The following is an 18,384-nucleotide window of genomic DNA, read 5'->3' as shown; positions in this document are numbered from 1 at the left end:
ACATTTACACTACCCCGAGGTTAAGTTTAAATGTATTATCATCGTGGTTACTGATGTTACAGTAAAGTATAAACCGATTTCATTATATAAAAGGTTATAAAAATAAATCAAACAATAGGGTAGTTTGTACCTGATGTTTCGTTATCGAAGAACAACTGTACAAGAAAACTTTTTCAATCAAAATTGCTCGTCCAATAAGGGTCGCACACTATTAGATCTTAATTCTTACTCGCTTGCGTTTATTTTATTTTAATGATATAAAATTGATAATACCCAATTTGAATAGTTATAACATATTTTACTAGTAATTGACCCAGCGTTGTAAAATAAGTTACGACTCTAGTTGTGAGGGAAATAACAACGATACAGATTGGATATTGAATTCAAAACAATAATATAATTATATTTCTGTCTAATAACAGCAATGTTAATTGTTGTTGTGTTCTGGCTTGAAAGGTGTGGTGAGGGAAAAATACTTATACTGAAGGATTCAAAGTTAGTCCTTAGGTAGAGCTCTTAATTTTATCATGTACTGTGGGCACTGCCCAAGTTTTACTGCCCACACATGGGCGGCAATGCCCACTTACTATCAGGACGACGGTATGTATAATTTTTTTTATATTTTGTTGCCGTTTTTTGTCCAACAATCTTATCGGATCGTAACCGGACCGTAGTTTCAAACCGGATCTCGGACACGACAGTGTGTATAAACCCATTTCCCAACATTTCTCTAACACCTTTGTCCGCCAATTTGTTCGTAACTTGGTTTTTCCGCGTTTAAGTTGAGTTTTATTTTTCTAAGACCGGAAAGTTTAGCAATGGTCAGATATAGTTTGATAGATTCTCAAATTAGATTTATTTTTTCGTCCCAGGCGATTTCGTGAAGTCTGTCTGGGGCGAGGGTAAGTATAGGGTAGTTAGGGACAATTCGACTGGTATTGTAACATGGAATTTTATTATTTCAATACAATAACGAAATCAAATAGATATAACAGCTTCCTATTTCATTTATTAAATTAATGCTACAATAGAAGTGGTTTGTTCTTAGTACGTGAAAGTTTTAGGCCGTCGTAGATATTGTGTACAATTTAATATTTTCTTGAACTTTTAGGTGGTGGGTTTTTTACTTTTTCTATTTTTTTTCTAGCCATTCCCCTTAGAGCCTTCCCAATTCTTGTGTACCCAGGGTCTGCGGTATTCCTTAAGACGGTAGAAAGACTTACCGATCTCTTCTGATGGTGATGGTGTTCGAGCTTCATGTTGGCGCATCTGTTCAGTGCAGTCAGCCGCCTGAAGAGAGACTGCAGAGAGTCTGCATCCAGGAACGGATGGTCGTTCTGGACTCCTGATACGTCGATTGGGAATTGGAGATCTGGAACAATAGATAATGGATTATTTATTTGGAAAAATACAGTTTGACCCACTTACTACACAACCTACAGAACCCTTGACAGTCCACAGAGGCCTCTCCTAATATGTACTTAACTTATGCATAAAATGTTTAAATGTGGAATGAACTTTCTCTTGAGGTATTCCCTGTGCGCTATAACACGGGGCTCCTCAAGAGCGGTGCAAAAGACCTCTCCTTCAAAGCTGGCGATGCATTGGCGACGGTGGCTGCTTTCCACCAGATAGCCCGTCTGCCTTATCGTTAGGTATAAATATATAAAAAAAATGTTCCGTCTACCAAATAATGACATTTGACAATGACACACAAAAATTGACAAATTCGTAGTTTTTGACATTGACAAGTTTCGTAGATTGGATAGATAGATTATTAATAACCAGCGTAACCCTACAGTGACTTTGATCACATGACCTGCTCTGTACACTACATCCTATTTTTTGAGTAGACATGTCGATACCAGATCAAAAGTCTCATTTGTAATCTTCGTTTCGTTTTATCGTGTATAAGAAAGGAAATTATGTATTATTCTACTGTTTTACATATAATATGTATTACCGGCACGGTATGGGGCTGTCAAGAGCATTGAGAACATTATTCTCATATCAACTTCGTATCAAATGAAGCCCGAATAGCTGATGAACTTGTCATACTCACATATTTATGTGTTTCTTTTGAAATTGATGTTTCAAATGATGGTCTATCAGAAGGATACAATGGTCATTATATCGGTTTGATAAGCAGAATCTGGCGTCATCTTGTATCGGAGATATTTCGCCAACTAATTGCGGACACTGATATAATCAACTCTAGATAGGATTATGTATCCAAGTGTGACTCCCATAAAAGAAAAATATATAAAGATAAAGCACATATTGTATTAAGATCAATATACAACTTATTATTTATTTAACCGAATATTCCCCGGTATGGATGATGGATAATTAAATAGATAATGAATAATTTATTGTTTGTACGTCATAAATAAGATAGGATCTTTGATAAACAAAAAAGAAAGATTCTTCACCGCTGTGAAATTGAATAAAGCCACAAAAAGATGATTTTATCATTTATTGTTTGAATTCTTGACAAATAAAAAAAACATTTTAAGAGAATATTTACGTATTAATAACTAATAATTCGTAATTTACGTAATAAATAAATAAGTATCTATTTCACACATTTAAGGGACATTCTAGAACGGAGACTTGGCAACACTGTATTTACGCAACAATTTCAATTCTCAAAACTGGTTACACTTTCTTCTTAGGACTGATGACTCTATATATTTTACTTATCTAAGGATACGATAAGGAAAAGAAAACATAGGATCACGTAAGCAATGCATTAACCTAAAAGCGATTTCTTCCTGGCAACCCATAATAAAATAAGGACACACTTAAAACAAAAGGTCGGGGAAAGAATTTGAAGTGTGGGAAAATTGGGGAAGAAAGGAAGTTTGGGAGAGCAGACAAATTTAAAGATCGCGGAAGTGTTCTTTGAGTGGGTTTTAGAGACTCACTGTTAAAAGCTTTACGTATGAAAATCGGAATTCTGGAGATGTTTAACGGATTCCCGATATTCTTTGATATCCTAAGGATCTATATATGGAAAAGGGCAAATATTTCTATTGGCTGATATCAAATAGATAGAAAGAAAGAAAGAAAGAAATATTTTTATTCGGATAAATTGAAACACAAAAGAAATATAACGGAAAGACAAAAAAAACATAAAACAAAACGACGGTCCCTACGTATAAAGCGACATGTCAAAAATTGCAATTTTTTTTTATTGCTTATTCGGCTTTAGATTGTCCATACGCTTATGCATATATAAGAATTTTCTTTAAATATGATGTATTTTACTAGATTTACCATTCGTATAAGAGAACAAGTATAACAATTACAGGAAATAGGTGTCGTACATGCGGATATCTTCTACTTATCGCTTTGTACGATGTCTTAAAAAGCGCGCCACTCGGTATGAACGCGGTCATGTCTAACTTAACATCGCGTCTAAAAAGCATATTTTCCGCTTTAAATAATAAGTAAGTACACAAAAAAAATGTTATTGTTTTTCTAACCTACAAAAGTAAGACATTAATGTAAAATCTGACTAAGATATCAATACAGTTTTCATGTTTCCTACGTATAAAGTTGTATCTCAGACTTGTCTGGCATGCTTTTATTTACGTTTTCACGTAGAAACAGTCATCTGTCTGTTTTTCTGGTAAATATAAAAAAATCAATATTTAAAAATACTACTACAAACTTTCGAAAGCTATAACAACATTATAAAAAAAAATATTCTTAGAATTGTATAGAGATTTATTTCTAGAATGATTTGAACCTTAATTACGCTCTCCTGTAAACCTGCGTTTTCGACATGTCGCTTTATACGTAGGGACCGTCGAAAAGAGAAAAAATAAAAAGAAACATCAACAAAAGGACGATATAAAAAGGAAAATTCAATTTTTACTATAATATGTGTTTGCAACGACCGAAAAGGGACAAACTCGTACACACATACACACACACGAGCATCTCTGGTGGTATATTAGCACTACCTTAATTGTATATTATTATTGGAATCAACCCTTGAGATCTACTAAAGGGAGTTGCTATCTCTGAGTACGAAGTTGAGCCCCTCATAATCAGAACAGCAGCGTTTATTACTATTAATTCCAGAAGCTCCACCTCCATACCTATATCTGCCTGATAAGCGTTGAGCCCTGCTGTGTTCTGGATTGGTATGTTAAGATAACTTATCAGGTATATTCTACCTCAGTCCTCATTACTAGCAACGTATCAAGCCTACCTTAAGTAGGGCTAATCCTATTTGTTAATCTAAACATTGCATTGCTTCTTTAGAGTATGAGTTGAAGCACCCCATTTTAAAGATTACCTAAGGATTGATCAAAGATCAGTTATAATAATTCTATCTACATCATTATATTCTAACATTAACATTGTAGATAAAATCATTTTAACTTCCACCCTTATTCCATTCGTATGTAGCGCGTATAAGTAACAACACATACATAATAATGTGGAGCTTAACGATGCAACTCGGAAAAGCTTTCAACGTTAAAGAGCCTGAAGCTCGTAAGTAGCTTTTGTGGTTTAAATATAATTTTAATTTTCATATCATTATATGTACAAGGTCAGCTTGAAAGCGTAATAATATGTTTTGGTTGAGAAATTGCTGTTAAAGTTTATTATATGTATAACCTTGTTTTTTAACTTTTTTATAATATAAACTAGCTGACCAGGCAAACGTTGTGTTGCCATATAAACAAAAAAATGTTAAGGGTACACTTACGGGTACACTTAGGGGTATGAAAAGTAGATAGTAGCCGATTCTCAGACCTTCTGAATATGCAATTTGGTGAAAATCAGTAAAGCCGTTTCGGAGGAGTACGGTAACTAACATTGTGACACGAGAATTTTATATATAAGATGAAGCAAACGAGCATACTTTCCATCTGATGGCAACTGGCCACTACCGCCATTCTGTAATCGACCCTAGATAGAATTATTATAGGAAGTGGTGTTGTCACTAAATTCAAACTACAAAAGGTTCTACTATTTTCATCTCGCAAAATTTTCCGAAATTAATAGGATTGAAAAGTGATAACAACTGTTACTTCTCGTTATCATTCAAAATGGTATTAGAAATGTTATTTTATTCTACTGAAAGTCTATTCAGTGTATTCTACAGCTCATTTAACGTCAATGTTACTAGAGCCCACATCGGATATGTCGGGTGTATCCGTTGTCCGAGCGCGCCGAGTTTCATATAGGTCAGGCACGGGACACAATAGTCAGCGAGACACATGACACAATAGTCAGCGGGACACATGACATAGATACCAACAACCTATTCCTTTTGTTGTTGATATTTTATTTTAATATTTTAAAAACGTTTATTATAAAAGTGTAATATTACATTTTTTTTAATATTAAGCCCATAGATTAAACCTACATGAAGTCTGTTACGTTTTTATAAGTACTTCATTGCGAAAATCAATTCGATCGTCTGCTTACTTAGACCGTGCGAATAAATAGACAACCAAACATGTCATGTATACAGTTTTGCCTTTTTCCAATGAAATAATCATATAAAAGTTTAGACAATAGCGGTTTTTTTGTATTGTTCATTTAATGTCAAAGTTACGAGCACCGCCTACGTCGGATATATCGGCTTTGTCGGGTGTTTCCGCTGTCTCCGGTCTGAGCGCCGAGTTACATATAGGTCATTGATATACGTGACACAATGTTCAGCGAGACCGATGACGCGCATACAAAAATTCTATTCATTTTGTTATTGATAATTTTATTAAGTATTTGGTATTTTTTATTAATTTTTCATGTAGTCTGTTATACTAAGAAGTGTACACAATTTTTAACTGTGACTACTGTGAGTGTCAGTTAAATCGTTTCCTTAAATACGAATAATAGACACAAAACATCACATAAATAGCTTTTTGCCATTTTCTAAGGAAAATATCACAAAGTTTAGAAAATGGCGATAGTTCGTATTGTTCATTTAACGTCAAAGTTACAAGCGCCGGCCACGTCGGCTACATCGGCGTTGTCGCGTGTTTCCGATGTCTCCTCCTCCGCCGCCGACCGCCGAGTTACATATAAGTCATCGAGATACAATGGTCAGCGAAATAGATGACACACGTACAAAAAAGTCTATTCATTTTGTTATTGATAATTTTATTAAATATTTTATATATGTTTTTTTCATTTTCACGTAGTCTGTTATACTTTGAAGACAACATGATCCTAAACTGTGAAAACAGTTCAATAGTTTCCTTAAATACGAATAATAGACAACCTAACAGAATTTTTGCCATATTCAATATAATAATCGTATAAGGTTAGAAAATGGCGATTCAAAGTTACGAGCGCCGCTCACGTCGGATACATCGGCGTTGTCGGGTGTTTCCGCTGTCTCCGGTCCGAGTGTGCCGTCGAGCTTTATATAAGTCATGAAGACACATATCACAACTATCTTGAAATTTTATTTTCATTTTCCAATTTCTATCACTATTTGTTACATTAAATTAAATCACACTTTAAACGTGGCCTTTCGCTACCGCCTAATTTTTCTATATTTAGGCGAATTTTACGCATCTGTGGAAATCAGTTTTTCATTTTCCAATTGATGAGACAGGCAGATTTGTTTCTTATTTAAATAATATAACGTAAGCGTGAACATAATACTATCAAGAAATTATAAAATATACAGAAAACATAACCCCATATCGTCCAATGTTAAATTTGAAAATAAATAATGTATTTAAAATTTTTACACGAAAGTATAATTTAAGACAATTGCTGAAAGCAGGTCATAAATAAATTTGAAAACACTGAAATAGTGCAACCATTACACAACTAACTCCTGAAAACACTTCGTAAAATCCATTAGTCCTTGCCGCCCTGAGCTGGTAAATGCATTTCAAAACATTTATCACTCATAAAATATGGCACTTTGCAGTAAACGTACCACGAAGCTATTCTCACGTAAAAGTGAACTGGAAAATGCTGGTAGAAAAGGATATAACTAGAATATGTATTTAACTTTGCAAAAATAAGTAACAATATTTTACCCACGTTTGAAAAGTACTAACGTTTAGTAAATGCGTAATAAATTGATAAGTAGTAGTACTATTTGTGGAACACCGGATATGGTTGGGTACCAACGCCACATCTATTTCTGCCTAATAACAACAGTGTTGAACTCTGCTGTATTTTGGTTTCAAGGGTGTTTGTAAGGTAGACATATTTATCCGAGACGATTCAACTTAGTCTTCAGGGCAAGCAACGAGTCTGTGGTCGATCTCAGGTAGGTAATCATATTTAGCTCGACTGAATCCTATAATTCACGGTATACAACCCTTTAATATTTTACCTAAATACACAGCCGTAACCTCTATACGTTCTAAATGTACAGGAATTAACAAGAGCTCCGTTTGCAGACAAACACTGTCTCCACAAAGGCTAAATAGATTACATTCCCTAGTGGACACCGCTAGTGTAGCTAAAGCCAATAGCTCGGTTTTGGAATGTACATACATACCTAATGGGTGCCGTGTTATGTCATAGTAGAAGTGAAGTATGAAAGTAATCTGCCATACTTTAGTTGCTTTATTGAATAGATGGCAGCAAAAAAGCAGTGATAGCCTAGTAGTTAAGAAACTCGAACTCTTGATCGAGGGGTCTGAGTTTCAAATCCTCTGATTTTCCAGTTACGTGGGTAATAGAAATAATTTATCACTTGCTTCAAGGCGCAGGAATACGTGAAGAAACCTGCATACCTGAGAAATCTTAACAAAATGTTTACAAAAGAATATAAATTTCAAAATTACCAAAATTACCTATACACCCAAACGTTCATAAGTAGTTAAACACCTTTAGCATCATAATTAAATGAACATCGTAATGCGACAAAATTATATTAACACTACTAATTACTTAATTAAAAAAAAGCTAAAGTCATTAACGGCAGTGCTTATGTCAGTGCTATGACGTCACAACATACATACATAACATAGGTAAGTAGGTAGTTTAAACTCGTCTGGACGGGGTTGAAGTAAAATTAACCCGGCGTCAGTCGACTGTGAAACCACGGCCGAGCGCACCCCTTTCATCCTAAACCCTAAAGCATAGCACCGTTTATGCAAATTGCGCTATCTACCCTTATATATGTTGATGTACTGTCGAAAAAACAGGCTGTCGTTTTATGGATTTTAATATTGGTAGTTATATGAAGGTGGTAGAACGCTTTGTGGTTCGACTCCGGCGGAACCACCGCCACACTTGTTTCTGCCTTATAACAGTAGTGTTAAGCGCTGCTGTGTTCTGGTTTATAAGGTGCCATACTGACCCGAGGCATTCTAGCTTAGTCCTTATCGCTTGCAAGCAATAAGGCCGCCTTTTTGTACGCTATCTTATTTATTTGTTTTATATGTATCTTATATTTGGTGTACAAATAAGGAGCATTTGTTGTTGTTGTTCTTAGTGGTAGCGGCCCTTTGTGAGCCACCTTAGGTAGGAATCTAATCTTATCTGGGGTTGATTGCAGTTTACAGATGCCCATGGGCGACAGTAGCCGCTTGCAATCTGGTAGGCTGCATGCTCGATTTTTACCCTTCTAATATTATATAATTAAATAAATTAATGAAATCGCTACCCTGTGAAATTCAAAGTTTTAACTCAAACTTTATTAAATTCGATGTGGTTCATGGTAACTTTACATATACCTAGATAACTTTTGAAAATTTCCATCTCATTTTGGTTTTGTTGTTTAACTTTTGAAGTTGTGCACACACGTTTTGACAGTTTTTTAATTAAATTTCCAACGCGTTGGAAACACTGCGTTTGCTCGTGTAAATTGCAAATTTGATTTCGAATTGTTCATTTTATCGAAATGATTTTTACGTAGGTACAATTTTACATGTATGTAGATAGATATATAGACAACCTACTTTTTTCTTTGTAGTGAAACTGAAGTCGGTTTTTTGTGTATTTTTTTCATATCATAGGTAGGTAACAAAGGGTTCTTTTGTTGTTCCAATAATTGTACTAATTTGTAACAAAATTATGTAAGTTCTATTATAAATAGTGAAATAAACATGTTATGTTTTGATTTGAAGTACGTGGGAAGACAAATCCTAAAATTAAGTGTTCTAACTTAGGTTCAGGTCGGACAATGCATATGTATTGAATTTAGGTAAGAATCCTAGTCTATTTGGGGTTGGATGGAGATATCAGTAGATATAAGCAAAAGTGACAACCATATAGATACTAAAGAGTTTGCTAAAATAATATGATTTTGCTTAACGAAAATCATTCCACTTCTATTTATCACTGGCGCCATAGAAATCACTTCATCATCATTTCATTTCACTGCAAAAACAACAAACACTTCAAAAGAACGAACTCAATACAGTTTATCGTAAAAGCAAAGCTGCGTCAGTTTGTTAGAATTAATCGAATGTACGGCCGACTGACCGCGCCTTTGTCGAGGTTTCATTTGTTCACGAGGCCTATTTGTCCACTTGAAAGAAAAAAGGCCCTTTTAATAATATATTTGTAGCAAAAGAGCAGTTGATAATAAACCATTACCACATTTGCATCAGAGAAATCGTCAGCATCACTGACTTTGAATGAGAGGTTTTTACACCTTTTTTGAATTAACTGAAGTGATAATGTTCCGGAATATGGGAAATCTCATAACGAGGACGGTTTCGTATTTTATGTGTGAGAAGGAAAGTCCTTAAAAGTAAAATGTCGACCGTAGCACACATGTTACGTTTATCATCAGTCTATGAACAGCTACTGCATGGTCCATCTGAAATTGACCGACACTCGAATTGGCATAGCATTGATTGTTGCATCTAGCTTCCGAAAAGCAGCTAAGAGTCAGCGTAGACAGAAAGGAGCGCAGCGGAGAGGATTTTATTAAAGCAATTGAAAATCAACTTTAAAGTCATCAAAATAAAGTGCATAAATGCTTGAACCTGACAAAAAATGCTCGCGCATCCTCGAAGATACGCGGGAATCCCCGCGCGGCATCGAGTCGCCGCCCGCGTCATAGTACGTAGTGTAGTAGTAGAGTACTTTCAGTGTTGTCACTGAGTTTAAAGAGGGAGAACGTCATTTATTTAGATTTTTAATCCGTATTACCTGCATATCGAACAAAAAAATGGACGAAGAAAAATAAATATGTTTAGTATCATCTTATGAATGTTTTATTAAAGTCGTACACAGTGTATTAAATTCACCAAAACTACACTTTTCTTGCCAACATTCCTCGACCCATATTCTTCGTCTGACTTTCTGACGCCTTATTTTATTAACATGTTCTTCCATATCTTCTTTAGCGCATTCTTCCAAAAGCGCAATTATAATCATATCCCAGTCCACCATCGTTGACGAACTTTCGCGACAAACTGGCATGTATACTGTAGAGTGGTAACCCAGAACGGTTTACTCGCGCAGGCTCAGGAGGTCGCGCGCATGCTCGAGCATACGCCATCCGTAAAGAAAATGCCCGAGACCGCGCGAGGATTATTCCTCTCTGTCTGCGCTGAATCTAACTCGTCGATCGCCGATACCAAAAGTAGCATTGTCTTGTTCTTGATAGGGTTCTTAAACACGGAATGCTATTAACGCATAAGAAAATATTTATCACCTGCTCTAAGAGTGATGTTTCCATGACTCTTAGAGAGAAGAAATCAATACTTATACTTATCTCCAAGTTTTAGACGATTTTACATCTAATTTTCAAAAGAGATTAATTTGTATGTAACAAGTGAGACAATAGTGAGTTGAAGATGAAGCACAATATTGACAGTCTTGTGGTTTGAAATGCCACAAGGGGGTCCGAGATTTTTAAATAACTGTTAAAAATAAACTGTTCACGTAATCCAACAATACTCTCGAGCAATCCGTTGATTGGCGAGAAAAACCAATATAGAGTGAGAGTGGTTGCTTTCAAGAGTTAATCGAATGTACGGATGAGTGGCCACGCCTTTGTTGGGTTTTCATTTGTTCAGAGCTATTCGTGGACTGAGCGCTGATTGGGAAAGTTGGTAGTTGTACAATTTTTCATCATAGAGCAGCTTGGTGGAATGCTGTCCAGAATATCGGGGCTTCTAGAAGACACTTGGTACGTTTCATGTTCTTCAATTCTTAAGGATATTTGAATGCTTTTTTTTAAGGAAAAAAAAACCATTGGTCTGACTCGGACAATCGGGGAATCGAGGTTCCAATCCCAGGCATGCAACTCTGGTTTAAAGAAGGTGTGCGTTTTAGACTTTATCAGCTTTTTAAAGGATGAAGGAAGACATTGTGAGGAGCTTACACGTCTGTGAGTTCTTAGAAAAAAAGTTCACGGAGGTTTCTGTGAGAGAAGATCCATGCCCAACAACAGACCTGTATAGGTTGATGACAACAAACTTTTTTAACGAATTCTTAGGCATGTTGCTATTCTTACGATGTTTTCCTTTCTACTGTTGTCCACGATATAACAGGTGATACTGACCACTTTCACTGATTTCGTCATAAAACTAGCGAATGTTTACAGTTTTGACGTTTTTGTACACATGCCCTTTGTTAGGGACTTGTTCTACTAAAGCAGGGTAACTGTTACGATTAAGTGATTGAATTTTTTTACTTGAAATTTTTAATTCAGATTTAGCTTTATATATTTATTTTTACCCAACTATAAACAACAGATTATATTACGTATATGTTTGATAAGTGTCACATACATACTTAAACATTTTAATTTTTTTCGATCGCCGTACATACGGATGGAATTTTTTAAATAAAATCAAAAATCTATCTTCATTAAGAACATTCGCATCGCGTTTCTTTTACGATCTGACATGTGGTCAAGAGTGAGAGTTAACTCAATTGCGGCGCACAGAGCGGTCACAGAATGTCACTAGAGAGTAATGGGCATCAGCTGGATTCTGTTTGGTAATTCCATTAGTTACGCTTTTGTTTTATATTCTGAATTACTAGTCGGTATTTGAGTAATCGTCGTTGTATTTGACTGTCCCACTGCTGCAGAGTTTCCTCGGATAGTAAAAGTGGTCCAACGCGCTGGTCAGGTACGAATTACCAGGGTTCACATACCTTTGAGAACTTTTTTTAAAGAACTCGGGTGTGGTTGCCTCCCAATGTTAACGTCAAGGTTATGGTCATGTTGAAACTGGTTAGATTTTGGGAAACAATATTTTTGAATCTTACTTCTTACTTAATATCATAAAGTCGAAAAGTTTGTTCATGGATGAATGGAACCTTACAAAAATATTGCTTATATGTCAAAATAAAATAAAGACTACAATTTTATAAAGAAATCTCAGAATCTCAGACAGAAAATTAGAAATTAAACGAACTTACCTAAGTGAAGTTCCATTTCAATTGTACGAACTGCATAGTCTCGAAATGATAATGTTGACTTGTAGTACACCGCCAGTCGCCAGCCTTGTGTCACGTATATTCAGAGCTAAAAACCTCGAATTCAAATAATTTAAAACAATATTCAACCTACTTATAGCGCCCCCTACTGGTAAATGTCATTAAGTTTAGAGATCCTGGGGTCAAGATGTAAGTTCATTAGCTCGATTATTTTACAACATAGATGATATTATGGGTAATACTTATCGTATATAAGTATGGGTGGGTGGGTTATAATATCATTTCGAGACTATGCAGTTCGTACAATTGAAATGGAACTTCACTTAGGTAAGTTCGTTTAATTTCTAATTGTACTTCACTGCATAGTCTCTTCAATGATAATGTTGACTTGTAGATGTTTAGAGATTTGTAAAATAACGAGCGTATTAAACAAAATACAAAAACATTTAAATCCTACTATTTTTAAAATTCCTAATTTAATATATCTATTTAAATATTAATTACAGTTATCAAGTATACGTTTGATGTAACATCTCTACTACAAAATTGAACTTAGATCTGATCCATTCAGCTATCCTTCTAAGAGGGTCTTAACTGACACTCATATGTTTAGACGTCAGCGTAGCAGCGTGGTAACGCGTGCTCTCTAATGGTATGTATTGTAAAAAATGATATATCAATGCCATCATCTTCCGTGGTTGATAAAATCTAGAAACTGTCGTCTGGAAGGTCACTGTATTATAAGATTACATAAAAGAAATAAACTTATTCTTGCAATTCTCAAGTGTTACTAGGCCTATCTAGGTAATTTTTATTAAGGATGTGCTGGACAAATACTATGATTACTATGAAATAATTGTAATACTAGATTGTTTGAACACTGGTTATAGTAAGGTTTAAATTAATGTGGCAATTTAATATACAATATCTTCCGACAAGCAATTTGGTTAATATACAATAATGTTATTATTATGTTTATGTATACTTTTTAGAAGTCTCGACTCAGATGTAGGCGAATCGGTAGTAATAATGGCATTCACGGGCTTACACCAAGTGAACGTCATAATATATACGATATCTATTGTTTTTATATATTACTTATATATATATATATATTACTCATATATTATTATTGTTTTTTTTTTTCTTTTTACTATATGAGTAATTACAATAACCAAAAAAAGTAAATAGTATTTTTTCTTCATCTCCACTAAATAATATATAATATTTTACACTTAACTCGCTAAAAATATTTATACATCAGATGTAACTATTCCAAGTAATAGCATACTTGGGATATGGAGGATAGAAAACCTAAATATGCATTTTAAGAACAAAAATAATTCTAGATATATATATATCAAAATGAAAAGAATATTGTAACCAGTCTACAGATAGATCTAGTTATTTACACTGTTTAGGCCAAAATATTATAAGCACCAGCATCACGTTTTCATTATTGCGTCTAACATTGCTTGTAGAGCAACAAAATCTTGAGATTCGTGTACAGAAACGAAACGCTCCTCGAGGAAGCGAGTAACATACAGGGTAAAGCGTTGACGAAAAACAAATGGATCTAGTTTTTTTTTTTTCTGGTAGTAGGACTGTCTGGACCTACTACCAGATACTACCACAAACTCCCCAACCGTTCAGAGATAATCTTTAACAACAATTATTTTATTAGAAATAAAATGAATATTTCCATTTAAATAGTATAACCTTAGTCATGACATGTAAGTCATACTTCTTGTAGGTTTCCTAGTAAATAAATCTATTTAAAAACCTTCAAAGTGTTAATTCGCAATGTATAATCTTGATTTAGTGATAGCAAATTCATTCTGAAATTATTGAATGTATTAGGGAAATAAAAACATTTTTTGGGTATTCAATAAATCCAATATGTGCCTTGATATTACGGTTAAATGTGGGTATTAAACACCATGCTGTTTCTATATGAAATAACTGTGGAGTTGCCTACACGTATTAGGGTTTCACCGTGTTGAAGATGATTATTGAAAAAATATCTTTAAGCACAAGTAATGCTGCATTTAACTTTAAATAGTTGATCGGATTTGTTATTTAAATCAAATAACAAAAATACCGAGAATAATGACCATATGTTACATAACTGATTGTGTCCCGATAATAAAAATAATATGACAACTACCACCTGTAATTATATCTATCTGTAAGAGGGATAGTATTTTGATAAACATTATTAAAATTGTTATATATATATACCTATCTTTGCATTTATTATAATTTTTATTTTTTAATATTATTATTATATATATTTTTTTATTTTTTTTCTTTATATTTCACCCTTGTGTTGATTTTTAATCTTTTATCTAATGGTAAAGCAATTTGATTTTTTATTTATTTATTGCTTGTATAATACAATGAACAACCTTAACAGTTGTATTATTTCCAATTATCAAACTATCTTTTAGGTAACCAATAAATCCTAAAGAATGATATAGCTTATTATGTCTATGATCCTAAATTACTAAGTGTTGTTATTGTTCCTTGTCCATTATTATGACATTTCAAATAGGAACTATATTATATAAATATATAACTGACACACTGTCCCTAGATCTTAATCAGTTATGTATGGTCTTGTATCTTTTAAAAGGTTAGTAAAAACATAAATATAGTGTTCTGCTCAAACCAAAGGAAAGAACTTGAAATGCATAGAATTTCCATTTAACCATAGACATGTAAACACTGTTTAAGGTAATCATGAATTAGTATCCAAATATGCATTCTTGAAAACAATAGTAAGTAGTGAGTGGAATGCCAGGCTTTATTTAAAGCTCAAGATTAAGACCAAGATATTCAATATAAACCAACATCACCATCATCAGGTGTTGGTAAAGTAAAAATATTGTAAAAAATTGGTTAAGAGTAAACAATTAGCTACCACTGATGTGAGTAGTCTTTCTACACACATACAGAGTATATTTTGAAAAAATCTTCATTCCTTGAGAATAATGAGTTTAAGTGTTTATACAGATAGACTCTTAAAGCTAACCACTTGCAAAGCTTGGGTCAATAGTTATTTGTTACAACTGGTCTTTAAAATTATAATTATAATCGACCACATTATTAACCACTCACCTAAAAATCTGTTGTGATTGAAGATTTATTCCAAAGGAAACTTCGATCAAGCCTTTCTGTGATACAGGTATTTGTGCATGAGGCTTGTTGTAAGTCAGATAATGACCCTATTTGGTATGAGTATCTCAAACTTTTGGATGAAGTTTATCATAGGATGAAGTGTGAATATCTTCGTTATATTTGTTATTATAAAATATTGTACTATATATATATGAATTGAACAATCATTGTTTCTTAAACCATTTTGCCGATCATTTGTTCCAGTACTTGTACTATGAAATTTCTTCTTATTATTTATTATACATAATAAATGACCAGCACCAGTAATAAGATAATTGATAGCAAATTATCTTTATAAAGGCAAATAATTTAAAATTATTAAGAAACAATCATGTCAAATGCTCGAGAGCAGTAAGCATTCGCCTGATGTGGCATGGCTTTTGACTCTTTACAGCTACAATAGTAACTGCGACTTGTGCAACTTTTAAAGTCTAATCATGTGTTATCCGTCCCACAGTTTCCTAGAGGTTCCTAGAGGTCCAGTTCTTCCTTTAAACTATTTTTTCCTTTAGTCTATCTATCACCATCTAGATAGATAGATAGTTCCTTTAGTAAATTACTCTTTAATATGCTGATCTACCTGGATACCAAATTCTTATGAATGGTTAAACCAATTTTAGGTTCTTCTAGAGTATTACAAAAGGATATAAATTGTCATCTCTATATCCTGTATCATGTACATTATTAATCTGAATGATTCTTCAATAAAATGTTCATTCATTAAAATCATTACACCCAATCGATGGTAATAGTTGTGTCTATCTACTGATTATTAGTATTTTGTTATATAGGTTATTTACCCGATGTGAAGGACATAATACCCTATTAAAATGGGTGAATATCCGTTGTATCCGTCTACTTAATAGTAGTATCTTGTTATAGTTGTTATATAGGTAAATATGCAATATGTAAGGGTCCCTTATTTGAACGGATGAATATCCATTAGGTATATTCTACTCAATAGTAGATTATTTTATGTGACTAAATACTCAATATAAACAGGTTAGTACCCATGAACGGGGCTAAATAGCACCCTATTTCTTGTAATGTAGGTAAATATCCAATATGTAAGGGTCATAACCTTATTTGAACGGGTGAATACCCATTAGGTATATTCTACTCAATAGTAGATTCTTTTATGTGAGTAAATACTCAGTATAAACGGGTTAGTACCCATGCACGGGGCTAAATAGCACCCTATTTCTATGTTCATAGCTTTATATAAGCGAGATTTATATAAGGATTTAAATAAGCGAGATCACCTAAATAGGTGACAAGCTTAGTTAATGAACATAAGACGTCAAATTCCTTGCTACAGAACAATATGGTAATCTAAAAATCCTTTGCTTGGAAAAATATATATGTAAAAATTTACCTTGTCATTCCTCATTAATATATAAGATTATCATCTTATCTTTAATAAATGAAAATAATACATTTTCAATTTGCGACGGCATTCGTAATGGCCGCCTAGTACAAGTCTTCAGAATAATTTCGTCAAATTTCTTTATTTTCCATTGTAACTTTTCTGCACAATATATTACACCTACGTCTTTTATAAATTATTAATTGAAATATTTGTTATAAATTAATATTTTTTACTATAAATTACTTATTTTATTTCTTATTTTGAAAAATCATAAATGTACACAGGCTGCACGAAAAACGATAATGACATTTACCAGTAGGGGGCGCTATAAGTAGGTTGAATATTGTTTTAAATTATTTGAATTCGAGGTTTTTAGCTCTGAATATACGTGACACAAGGCTGGCGACTGGCGGTGTACTACAAGTCAACATTATCATTGAAGAGACTATGCAGTGAAGTACAATTTCAAATAGAAAAATATAATTTGACTGAAGTTTAATCGGATACTTTTGCCTAAATTACTTTCGGATCGACCCGAAACTTCGTTAACCCACAGAGAACCTAACTACAGAGTACCTCGCCAAATGAGCTCAATTCAAGTGGTACGGGAGACCACGGATTCAATTTGTGGTCAGAGCACCCGATTATGTACTGTTAGTTGTACGTTGTACGTGATAGGTTTTCACTGCAAATGAATGGAGATTTCCGTGAGATAGATGAAAAGTGGGTAAATGTAAGCACGTGATAGGTTGTGGCGAAGATATAATTATGTGAAAGGTTCGTAATGCCGTTGTAATGATGGATAGGATTGAAGAAATTTGCAATTTTAAAAATGCGAGGTTTTTACCCGATCGCAGAGGATAATGTTTTTCGTAAGCGGATAGTGGTAAGTCTCATTCTTTGGCACGCCGTGCATCCCAAACGGCTTAATGAATTTTAACACATGGGGAGGTTTCGTAGGATTTGTATAGGTTGTGGGAGTGAGATAGGCTATATTTTTAAGCAGTCAGGTATTTATTTTTTTTATAATCAATACCCCGTTTCCTGTTTGTAGGTGTTATAATCATGCAAATTCAAATACACAAGCTAAATTAGAACTTAGAACTCAATACATAGGTCAATATGAGGTGACATTTGCTCTTTGCACGTAATATGGGGAATCTCTGGGTAGTCTCAGCTCCAAGTCGGGCTGGTAACACAGTTTATAGGAGCAGCAAAATTTTAGATAAGTAATATATGAAATTATATAAAAAGTGTTAAACCTCTTTTGGGAAATTTGTTTAAGAAAAGACGCTTCCTACACTCATAGGCCCACACTAGGATTCCCTGTATCGTGGGTACCATGGACACACACATAGACGGATACACAAACACCCAGACCCAGAACAAATATACAAATTCATCATTCAGACATCTGTCTGGCCGTGGATCGAACACGGAACCCTTTCGCTGTCCGACCGGTATGGTGACCGCTCCGCAACGCGGGT

At 34.0% G+C, this 18,384-nt stretch overlaps 1 protein-coding gene across 2 annotated transcripts in view; it reads right to left on the bottom strand.

Annotated features, from left to right (window-relative positions):
• cv-c (RhoGTPase activating protein) overlaps positions 1-18,384 on the bottom strand; it is a 337,210-nt gene that overhangs the window by 41,627 nt on the left and 277,199 nt on the right. For both annotated transcript variants that reach the window (XM_073077440.1, XM_073077442.1), the window contains exon 3: positions 1,224-1,372. In XM_073077440.1, coding sequence (XP_072933541.1) covers positions 1,224-1,372 — 149 coding nt within the window. The remainder of the gene's footprint in view (positions 1-1,223; positions 1,373-18,384) is intronic.

The sequence above is a fragment of the Epargyreus clarus genome, unplaced genomic scaffold (genome assembly GCF_041222505.1).
Source record: "Epargyreus clarus isolate Ecla_fem2 unplaced genomic scaffold, WU_Ecla_fem_2.2 ptg000010l, whole genome shotgun sequence".
Classification (NCBI taxonomy): Eukaryota; Metazoa; Arthropoda; class Insecta; order Lepidoptera; family Hesperiidae; genus Epargyreus; species Epargyreus clarus.
The sequence above is the reverse complement of the archived record's forward strand: the minus strand, read 5'-3'. Positions and strand labels throughout refer to the sequence as shown.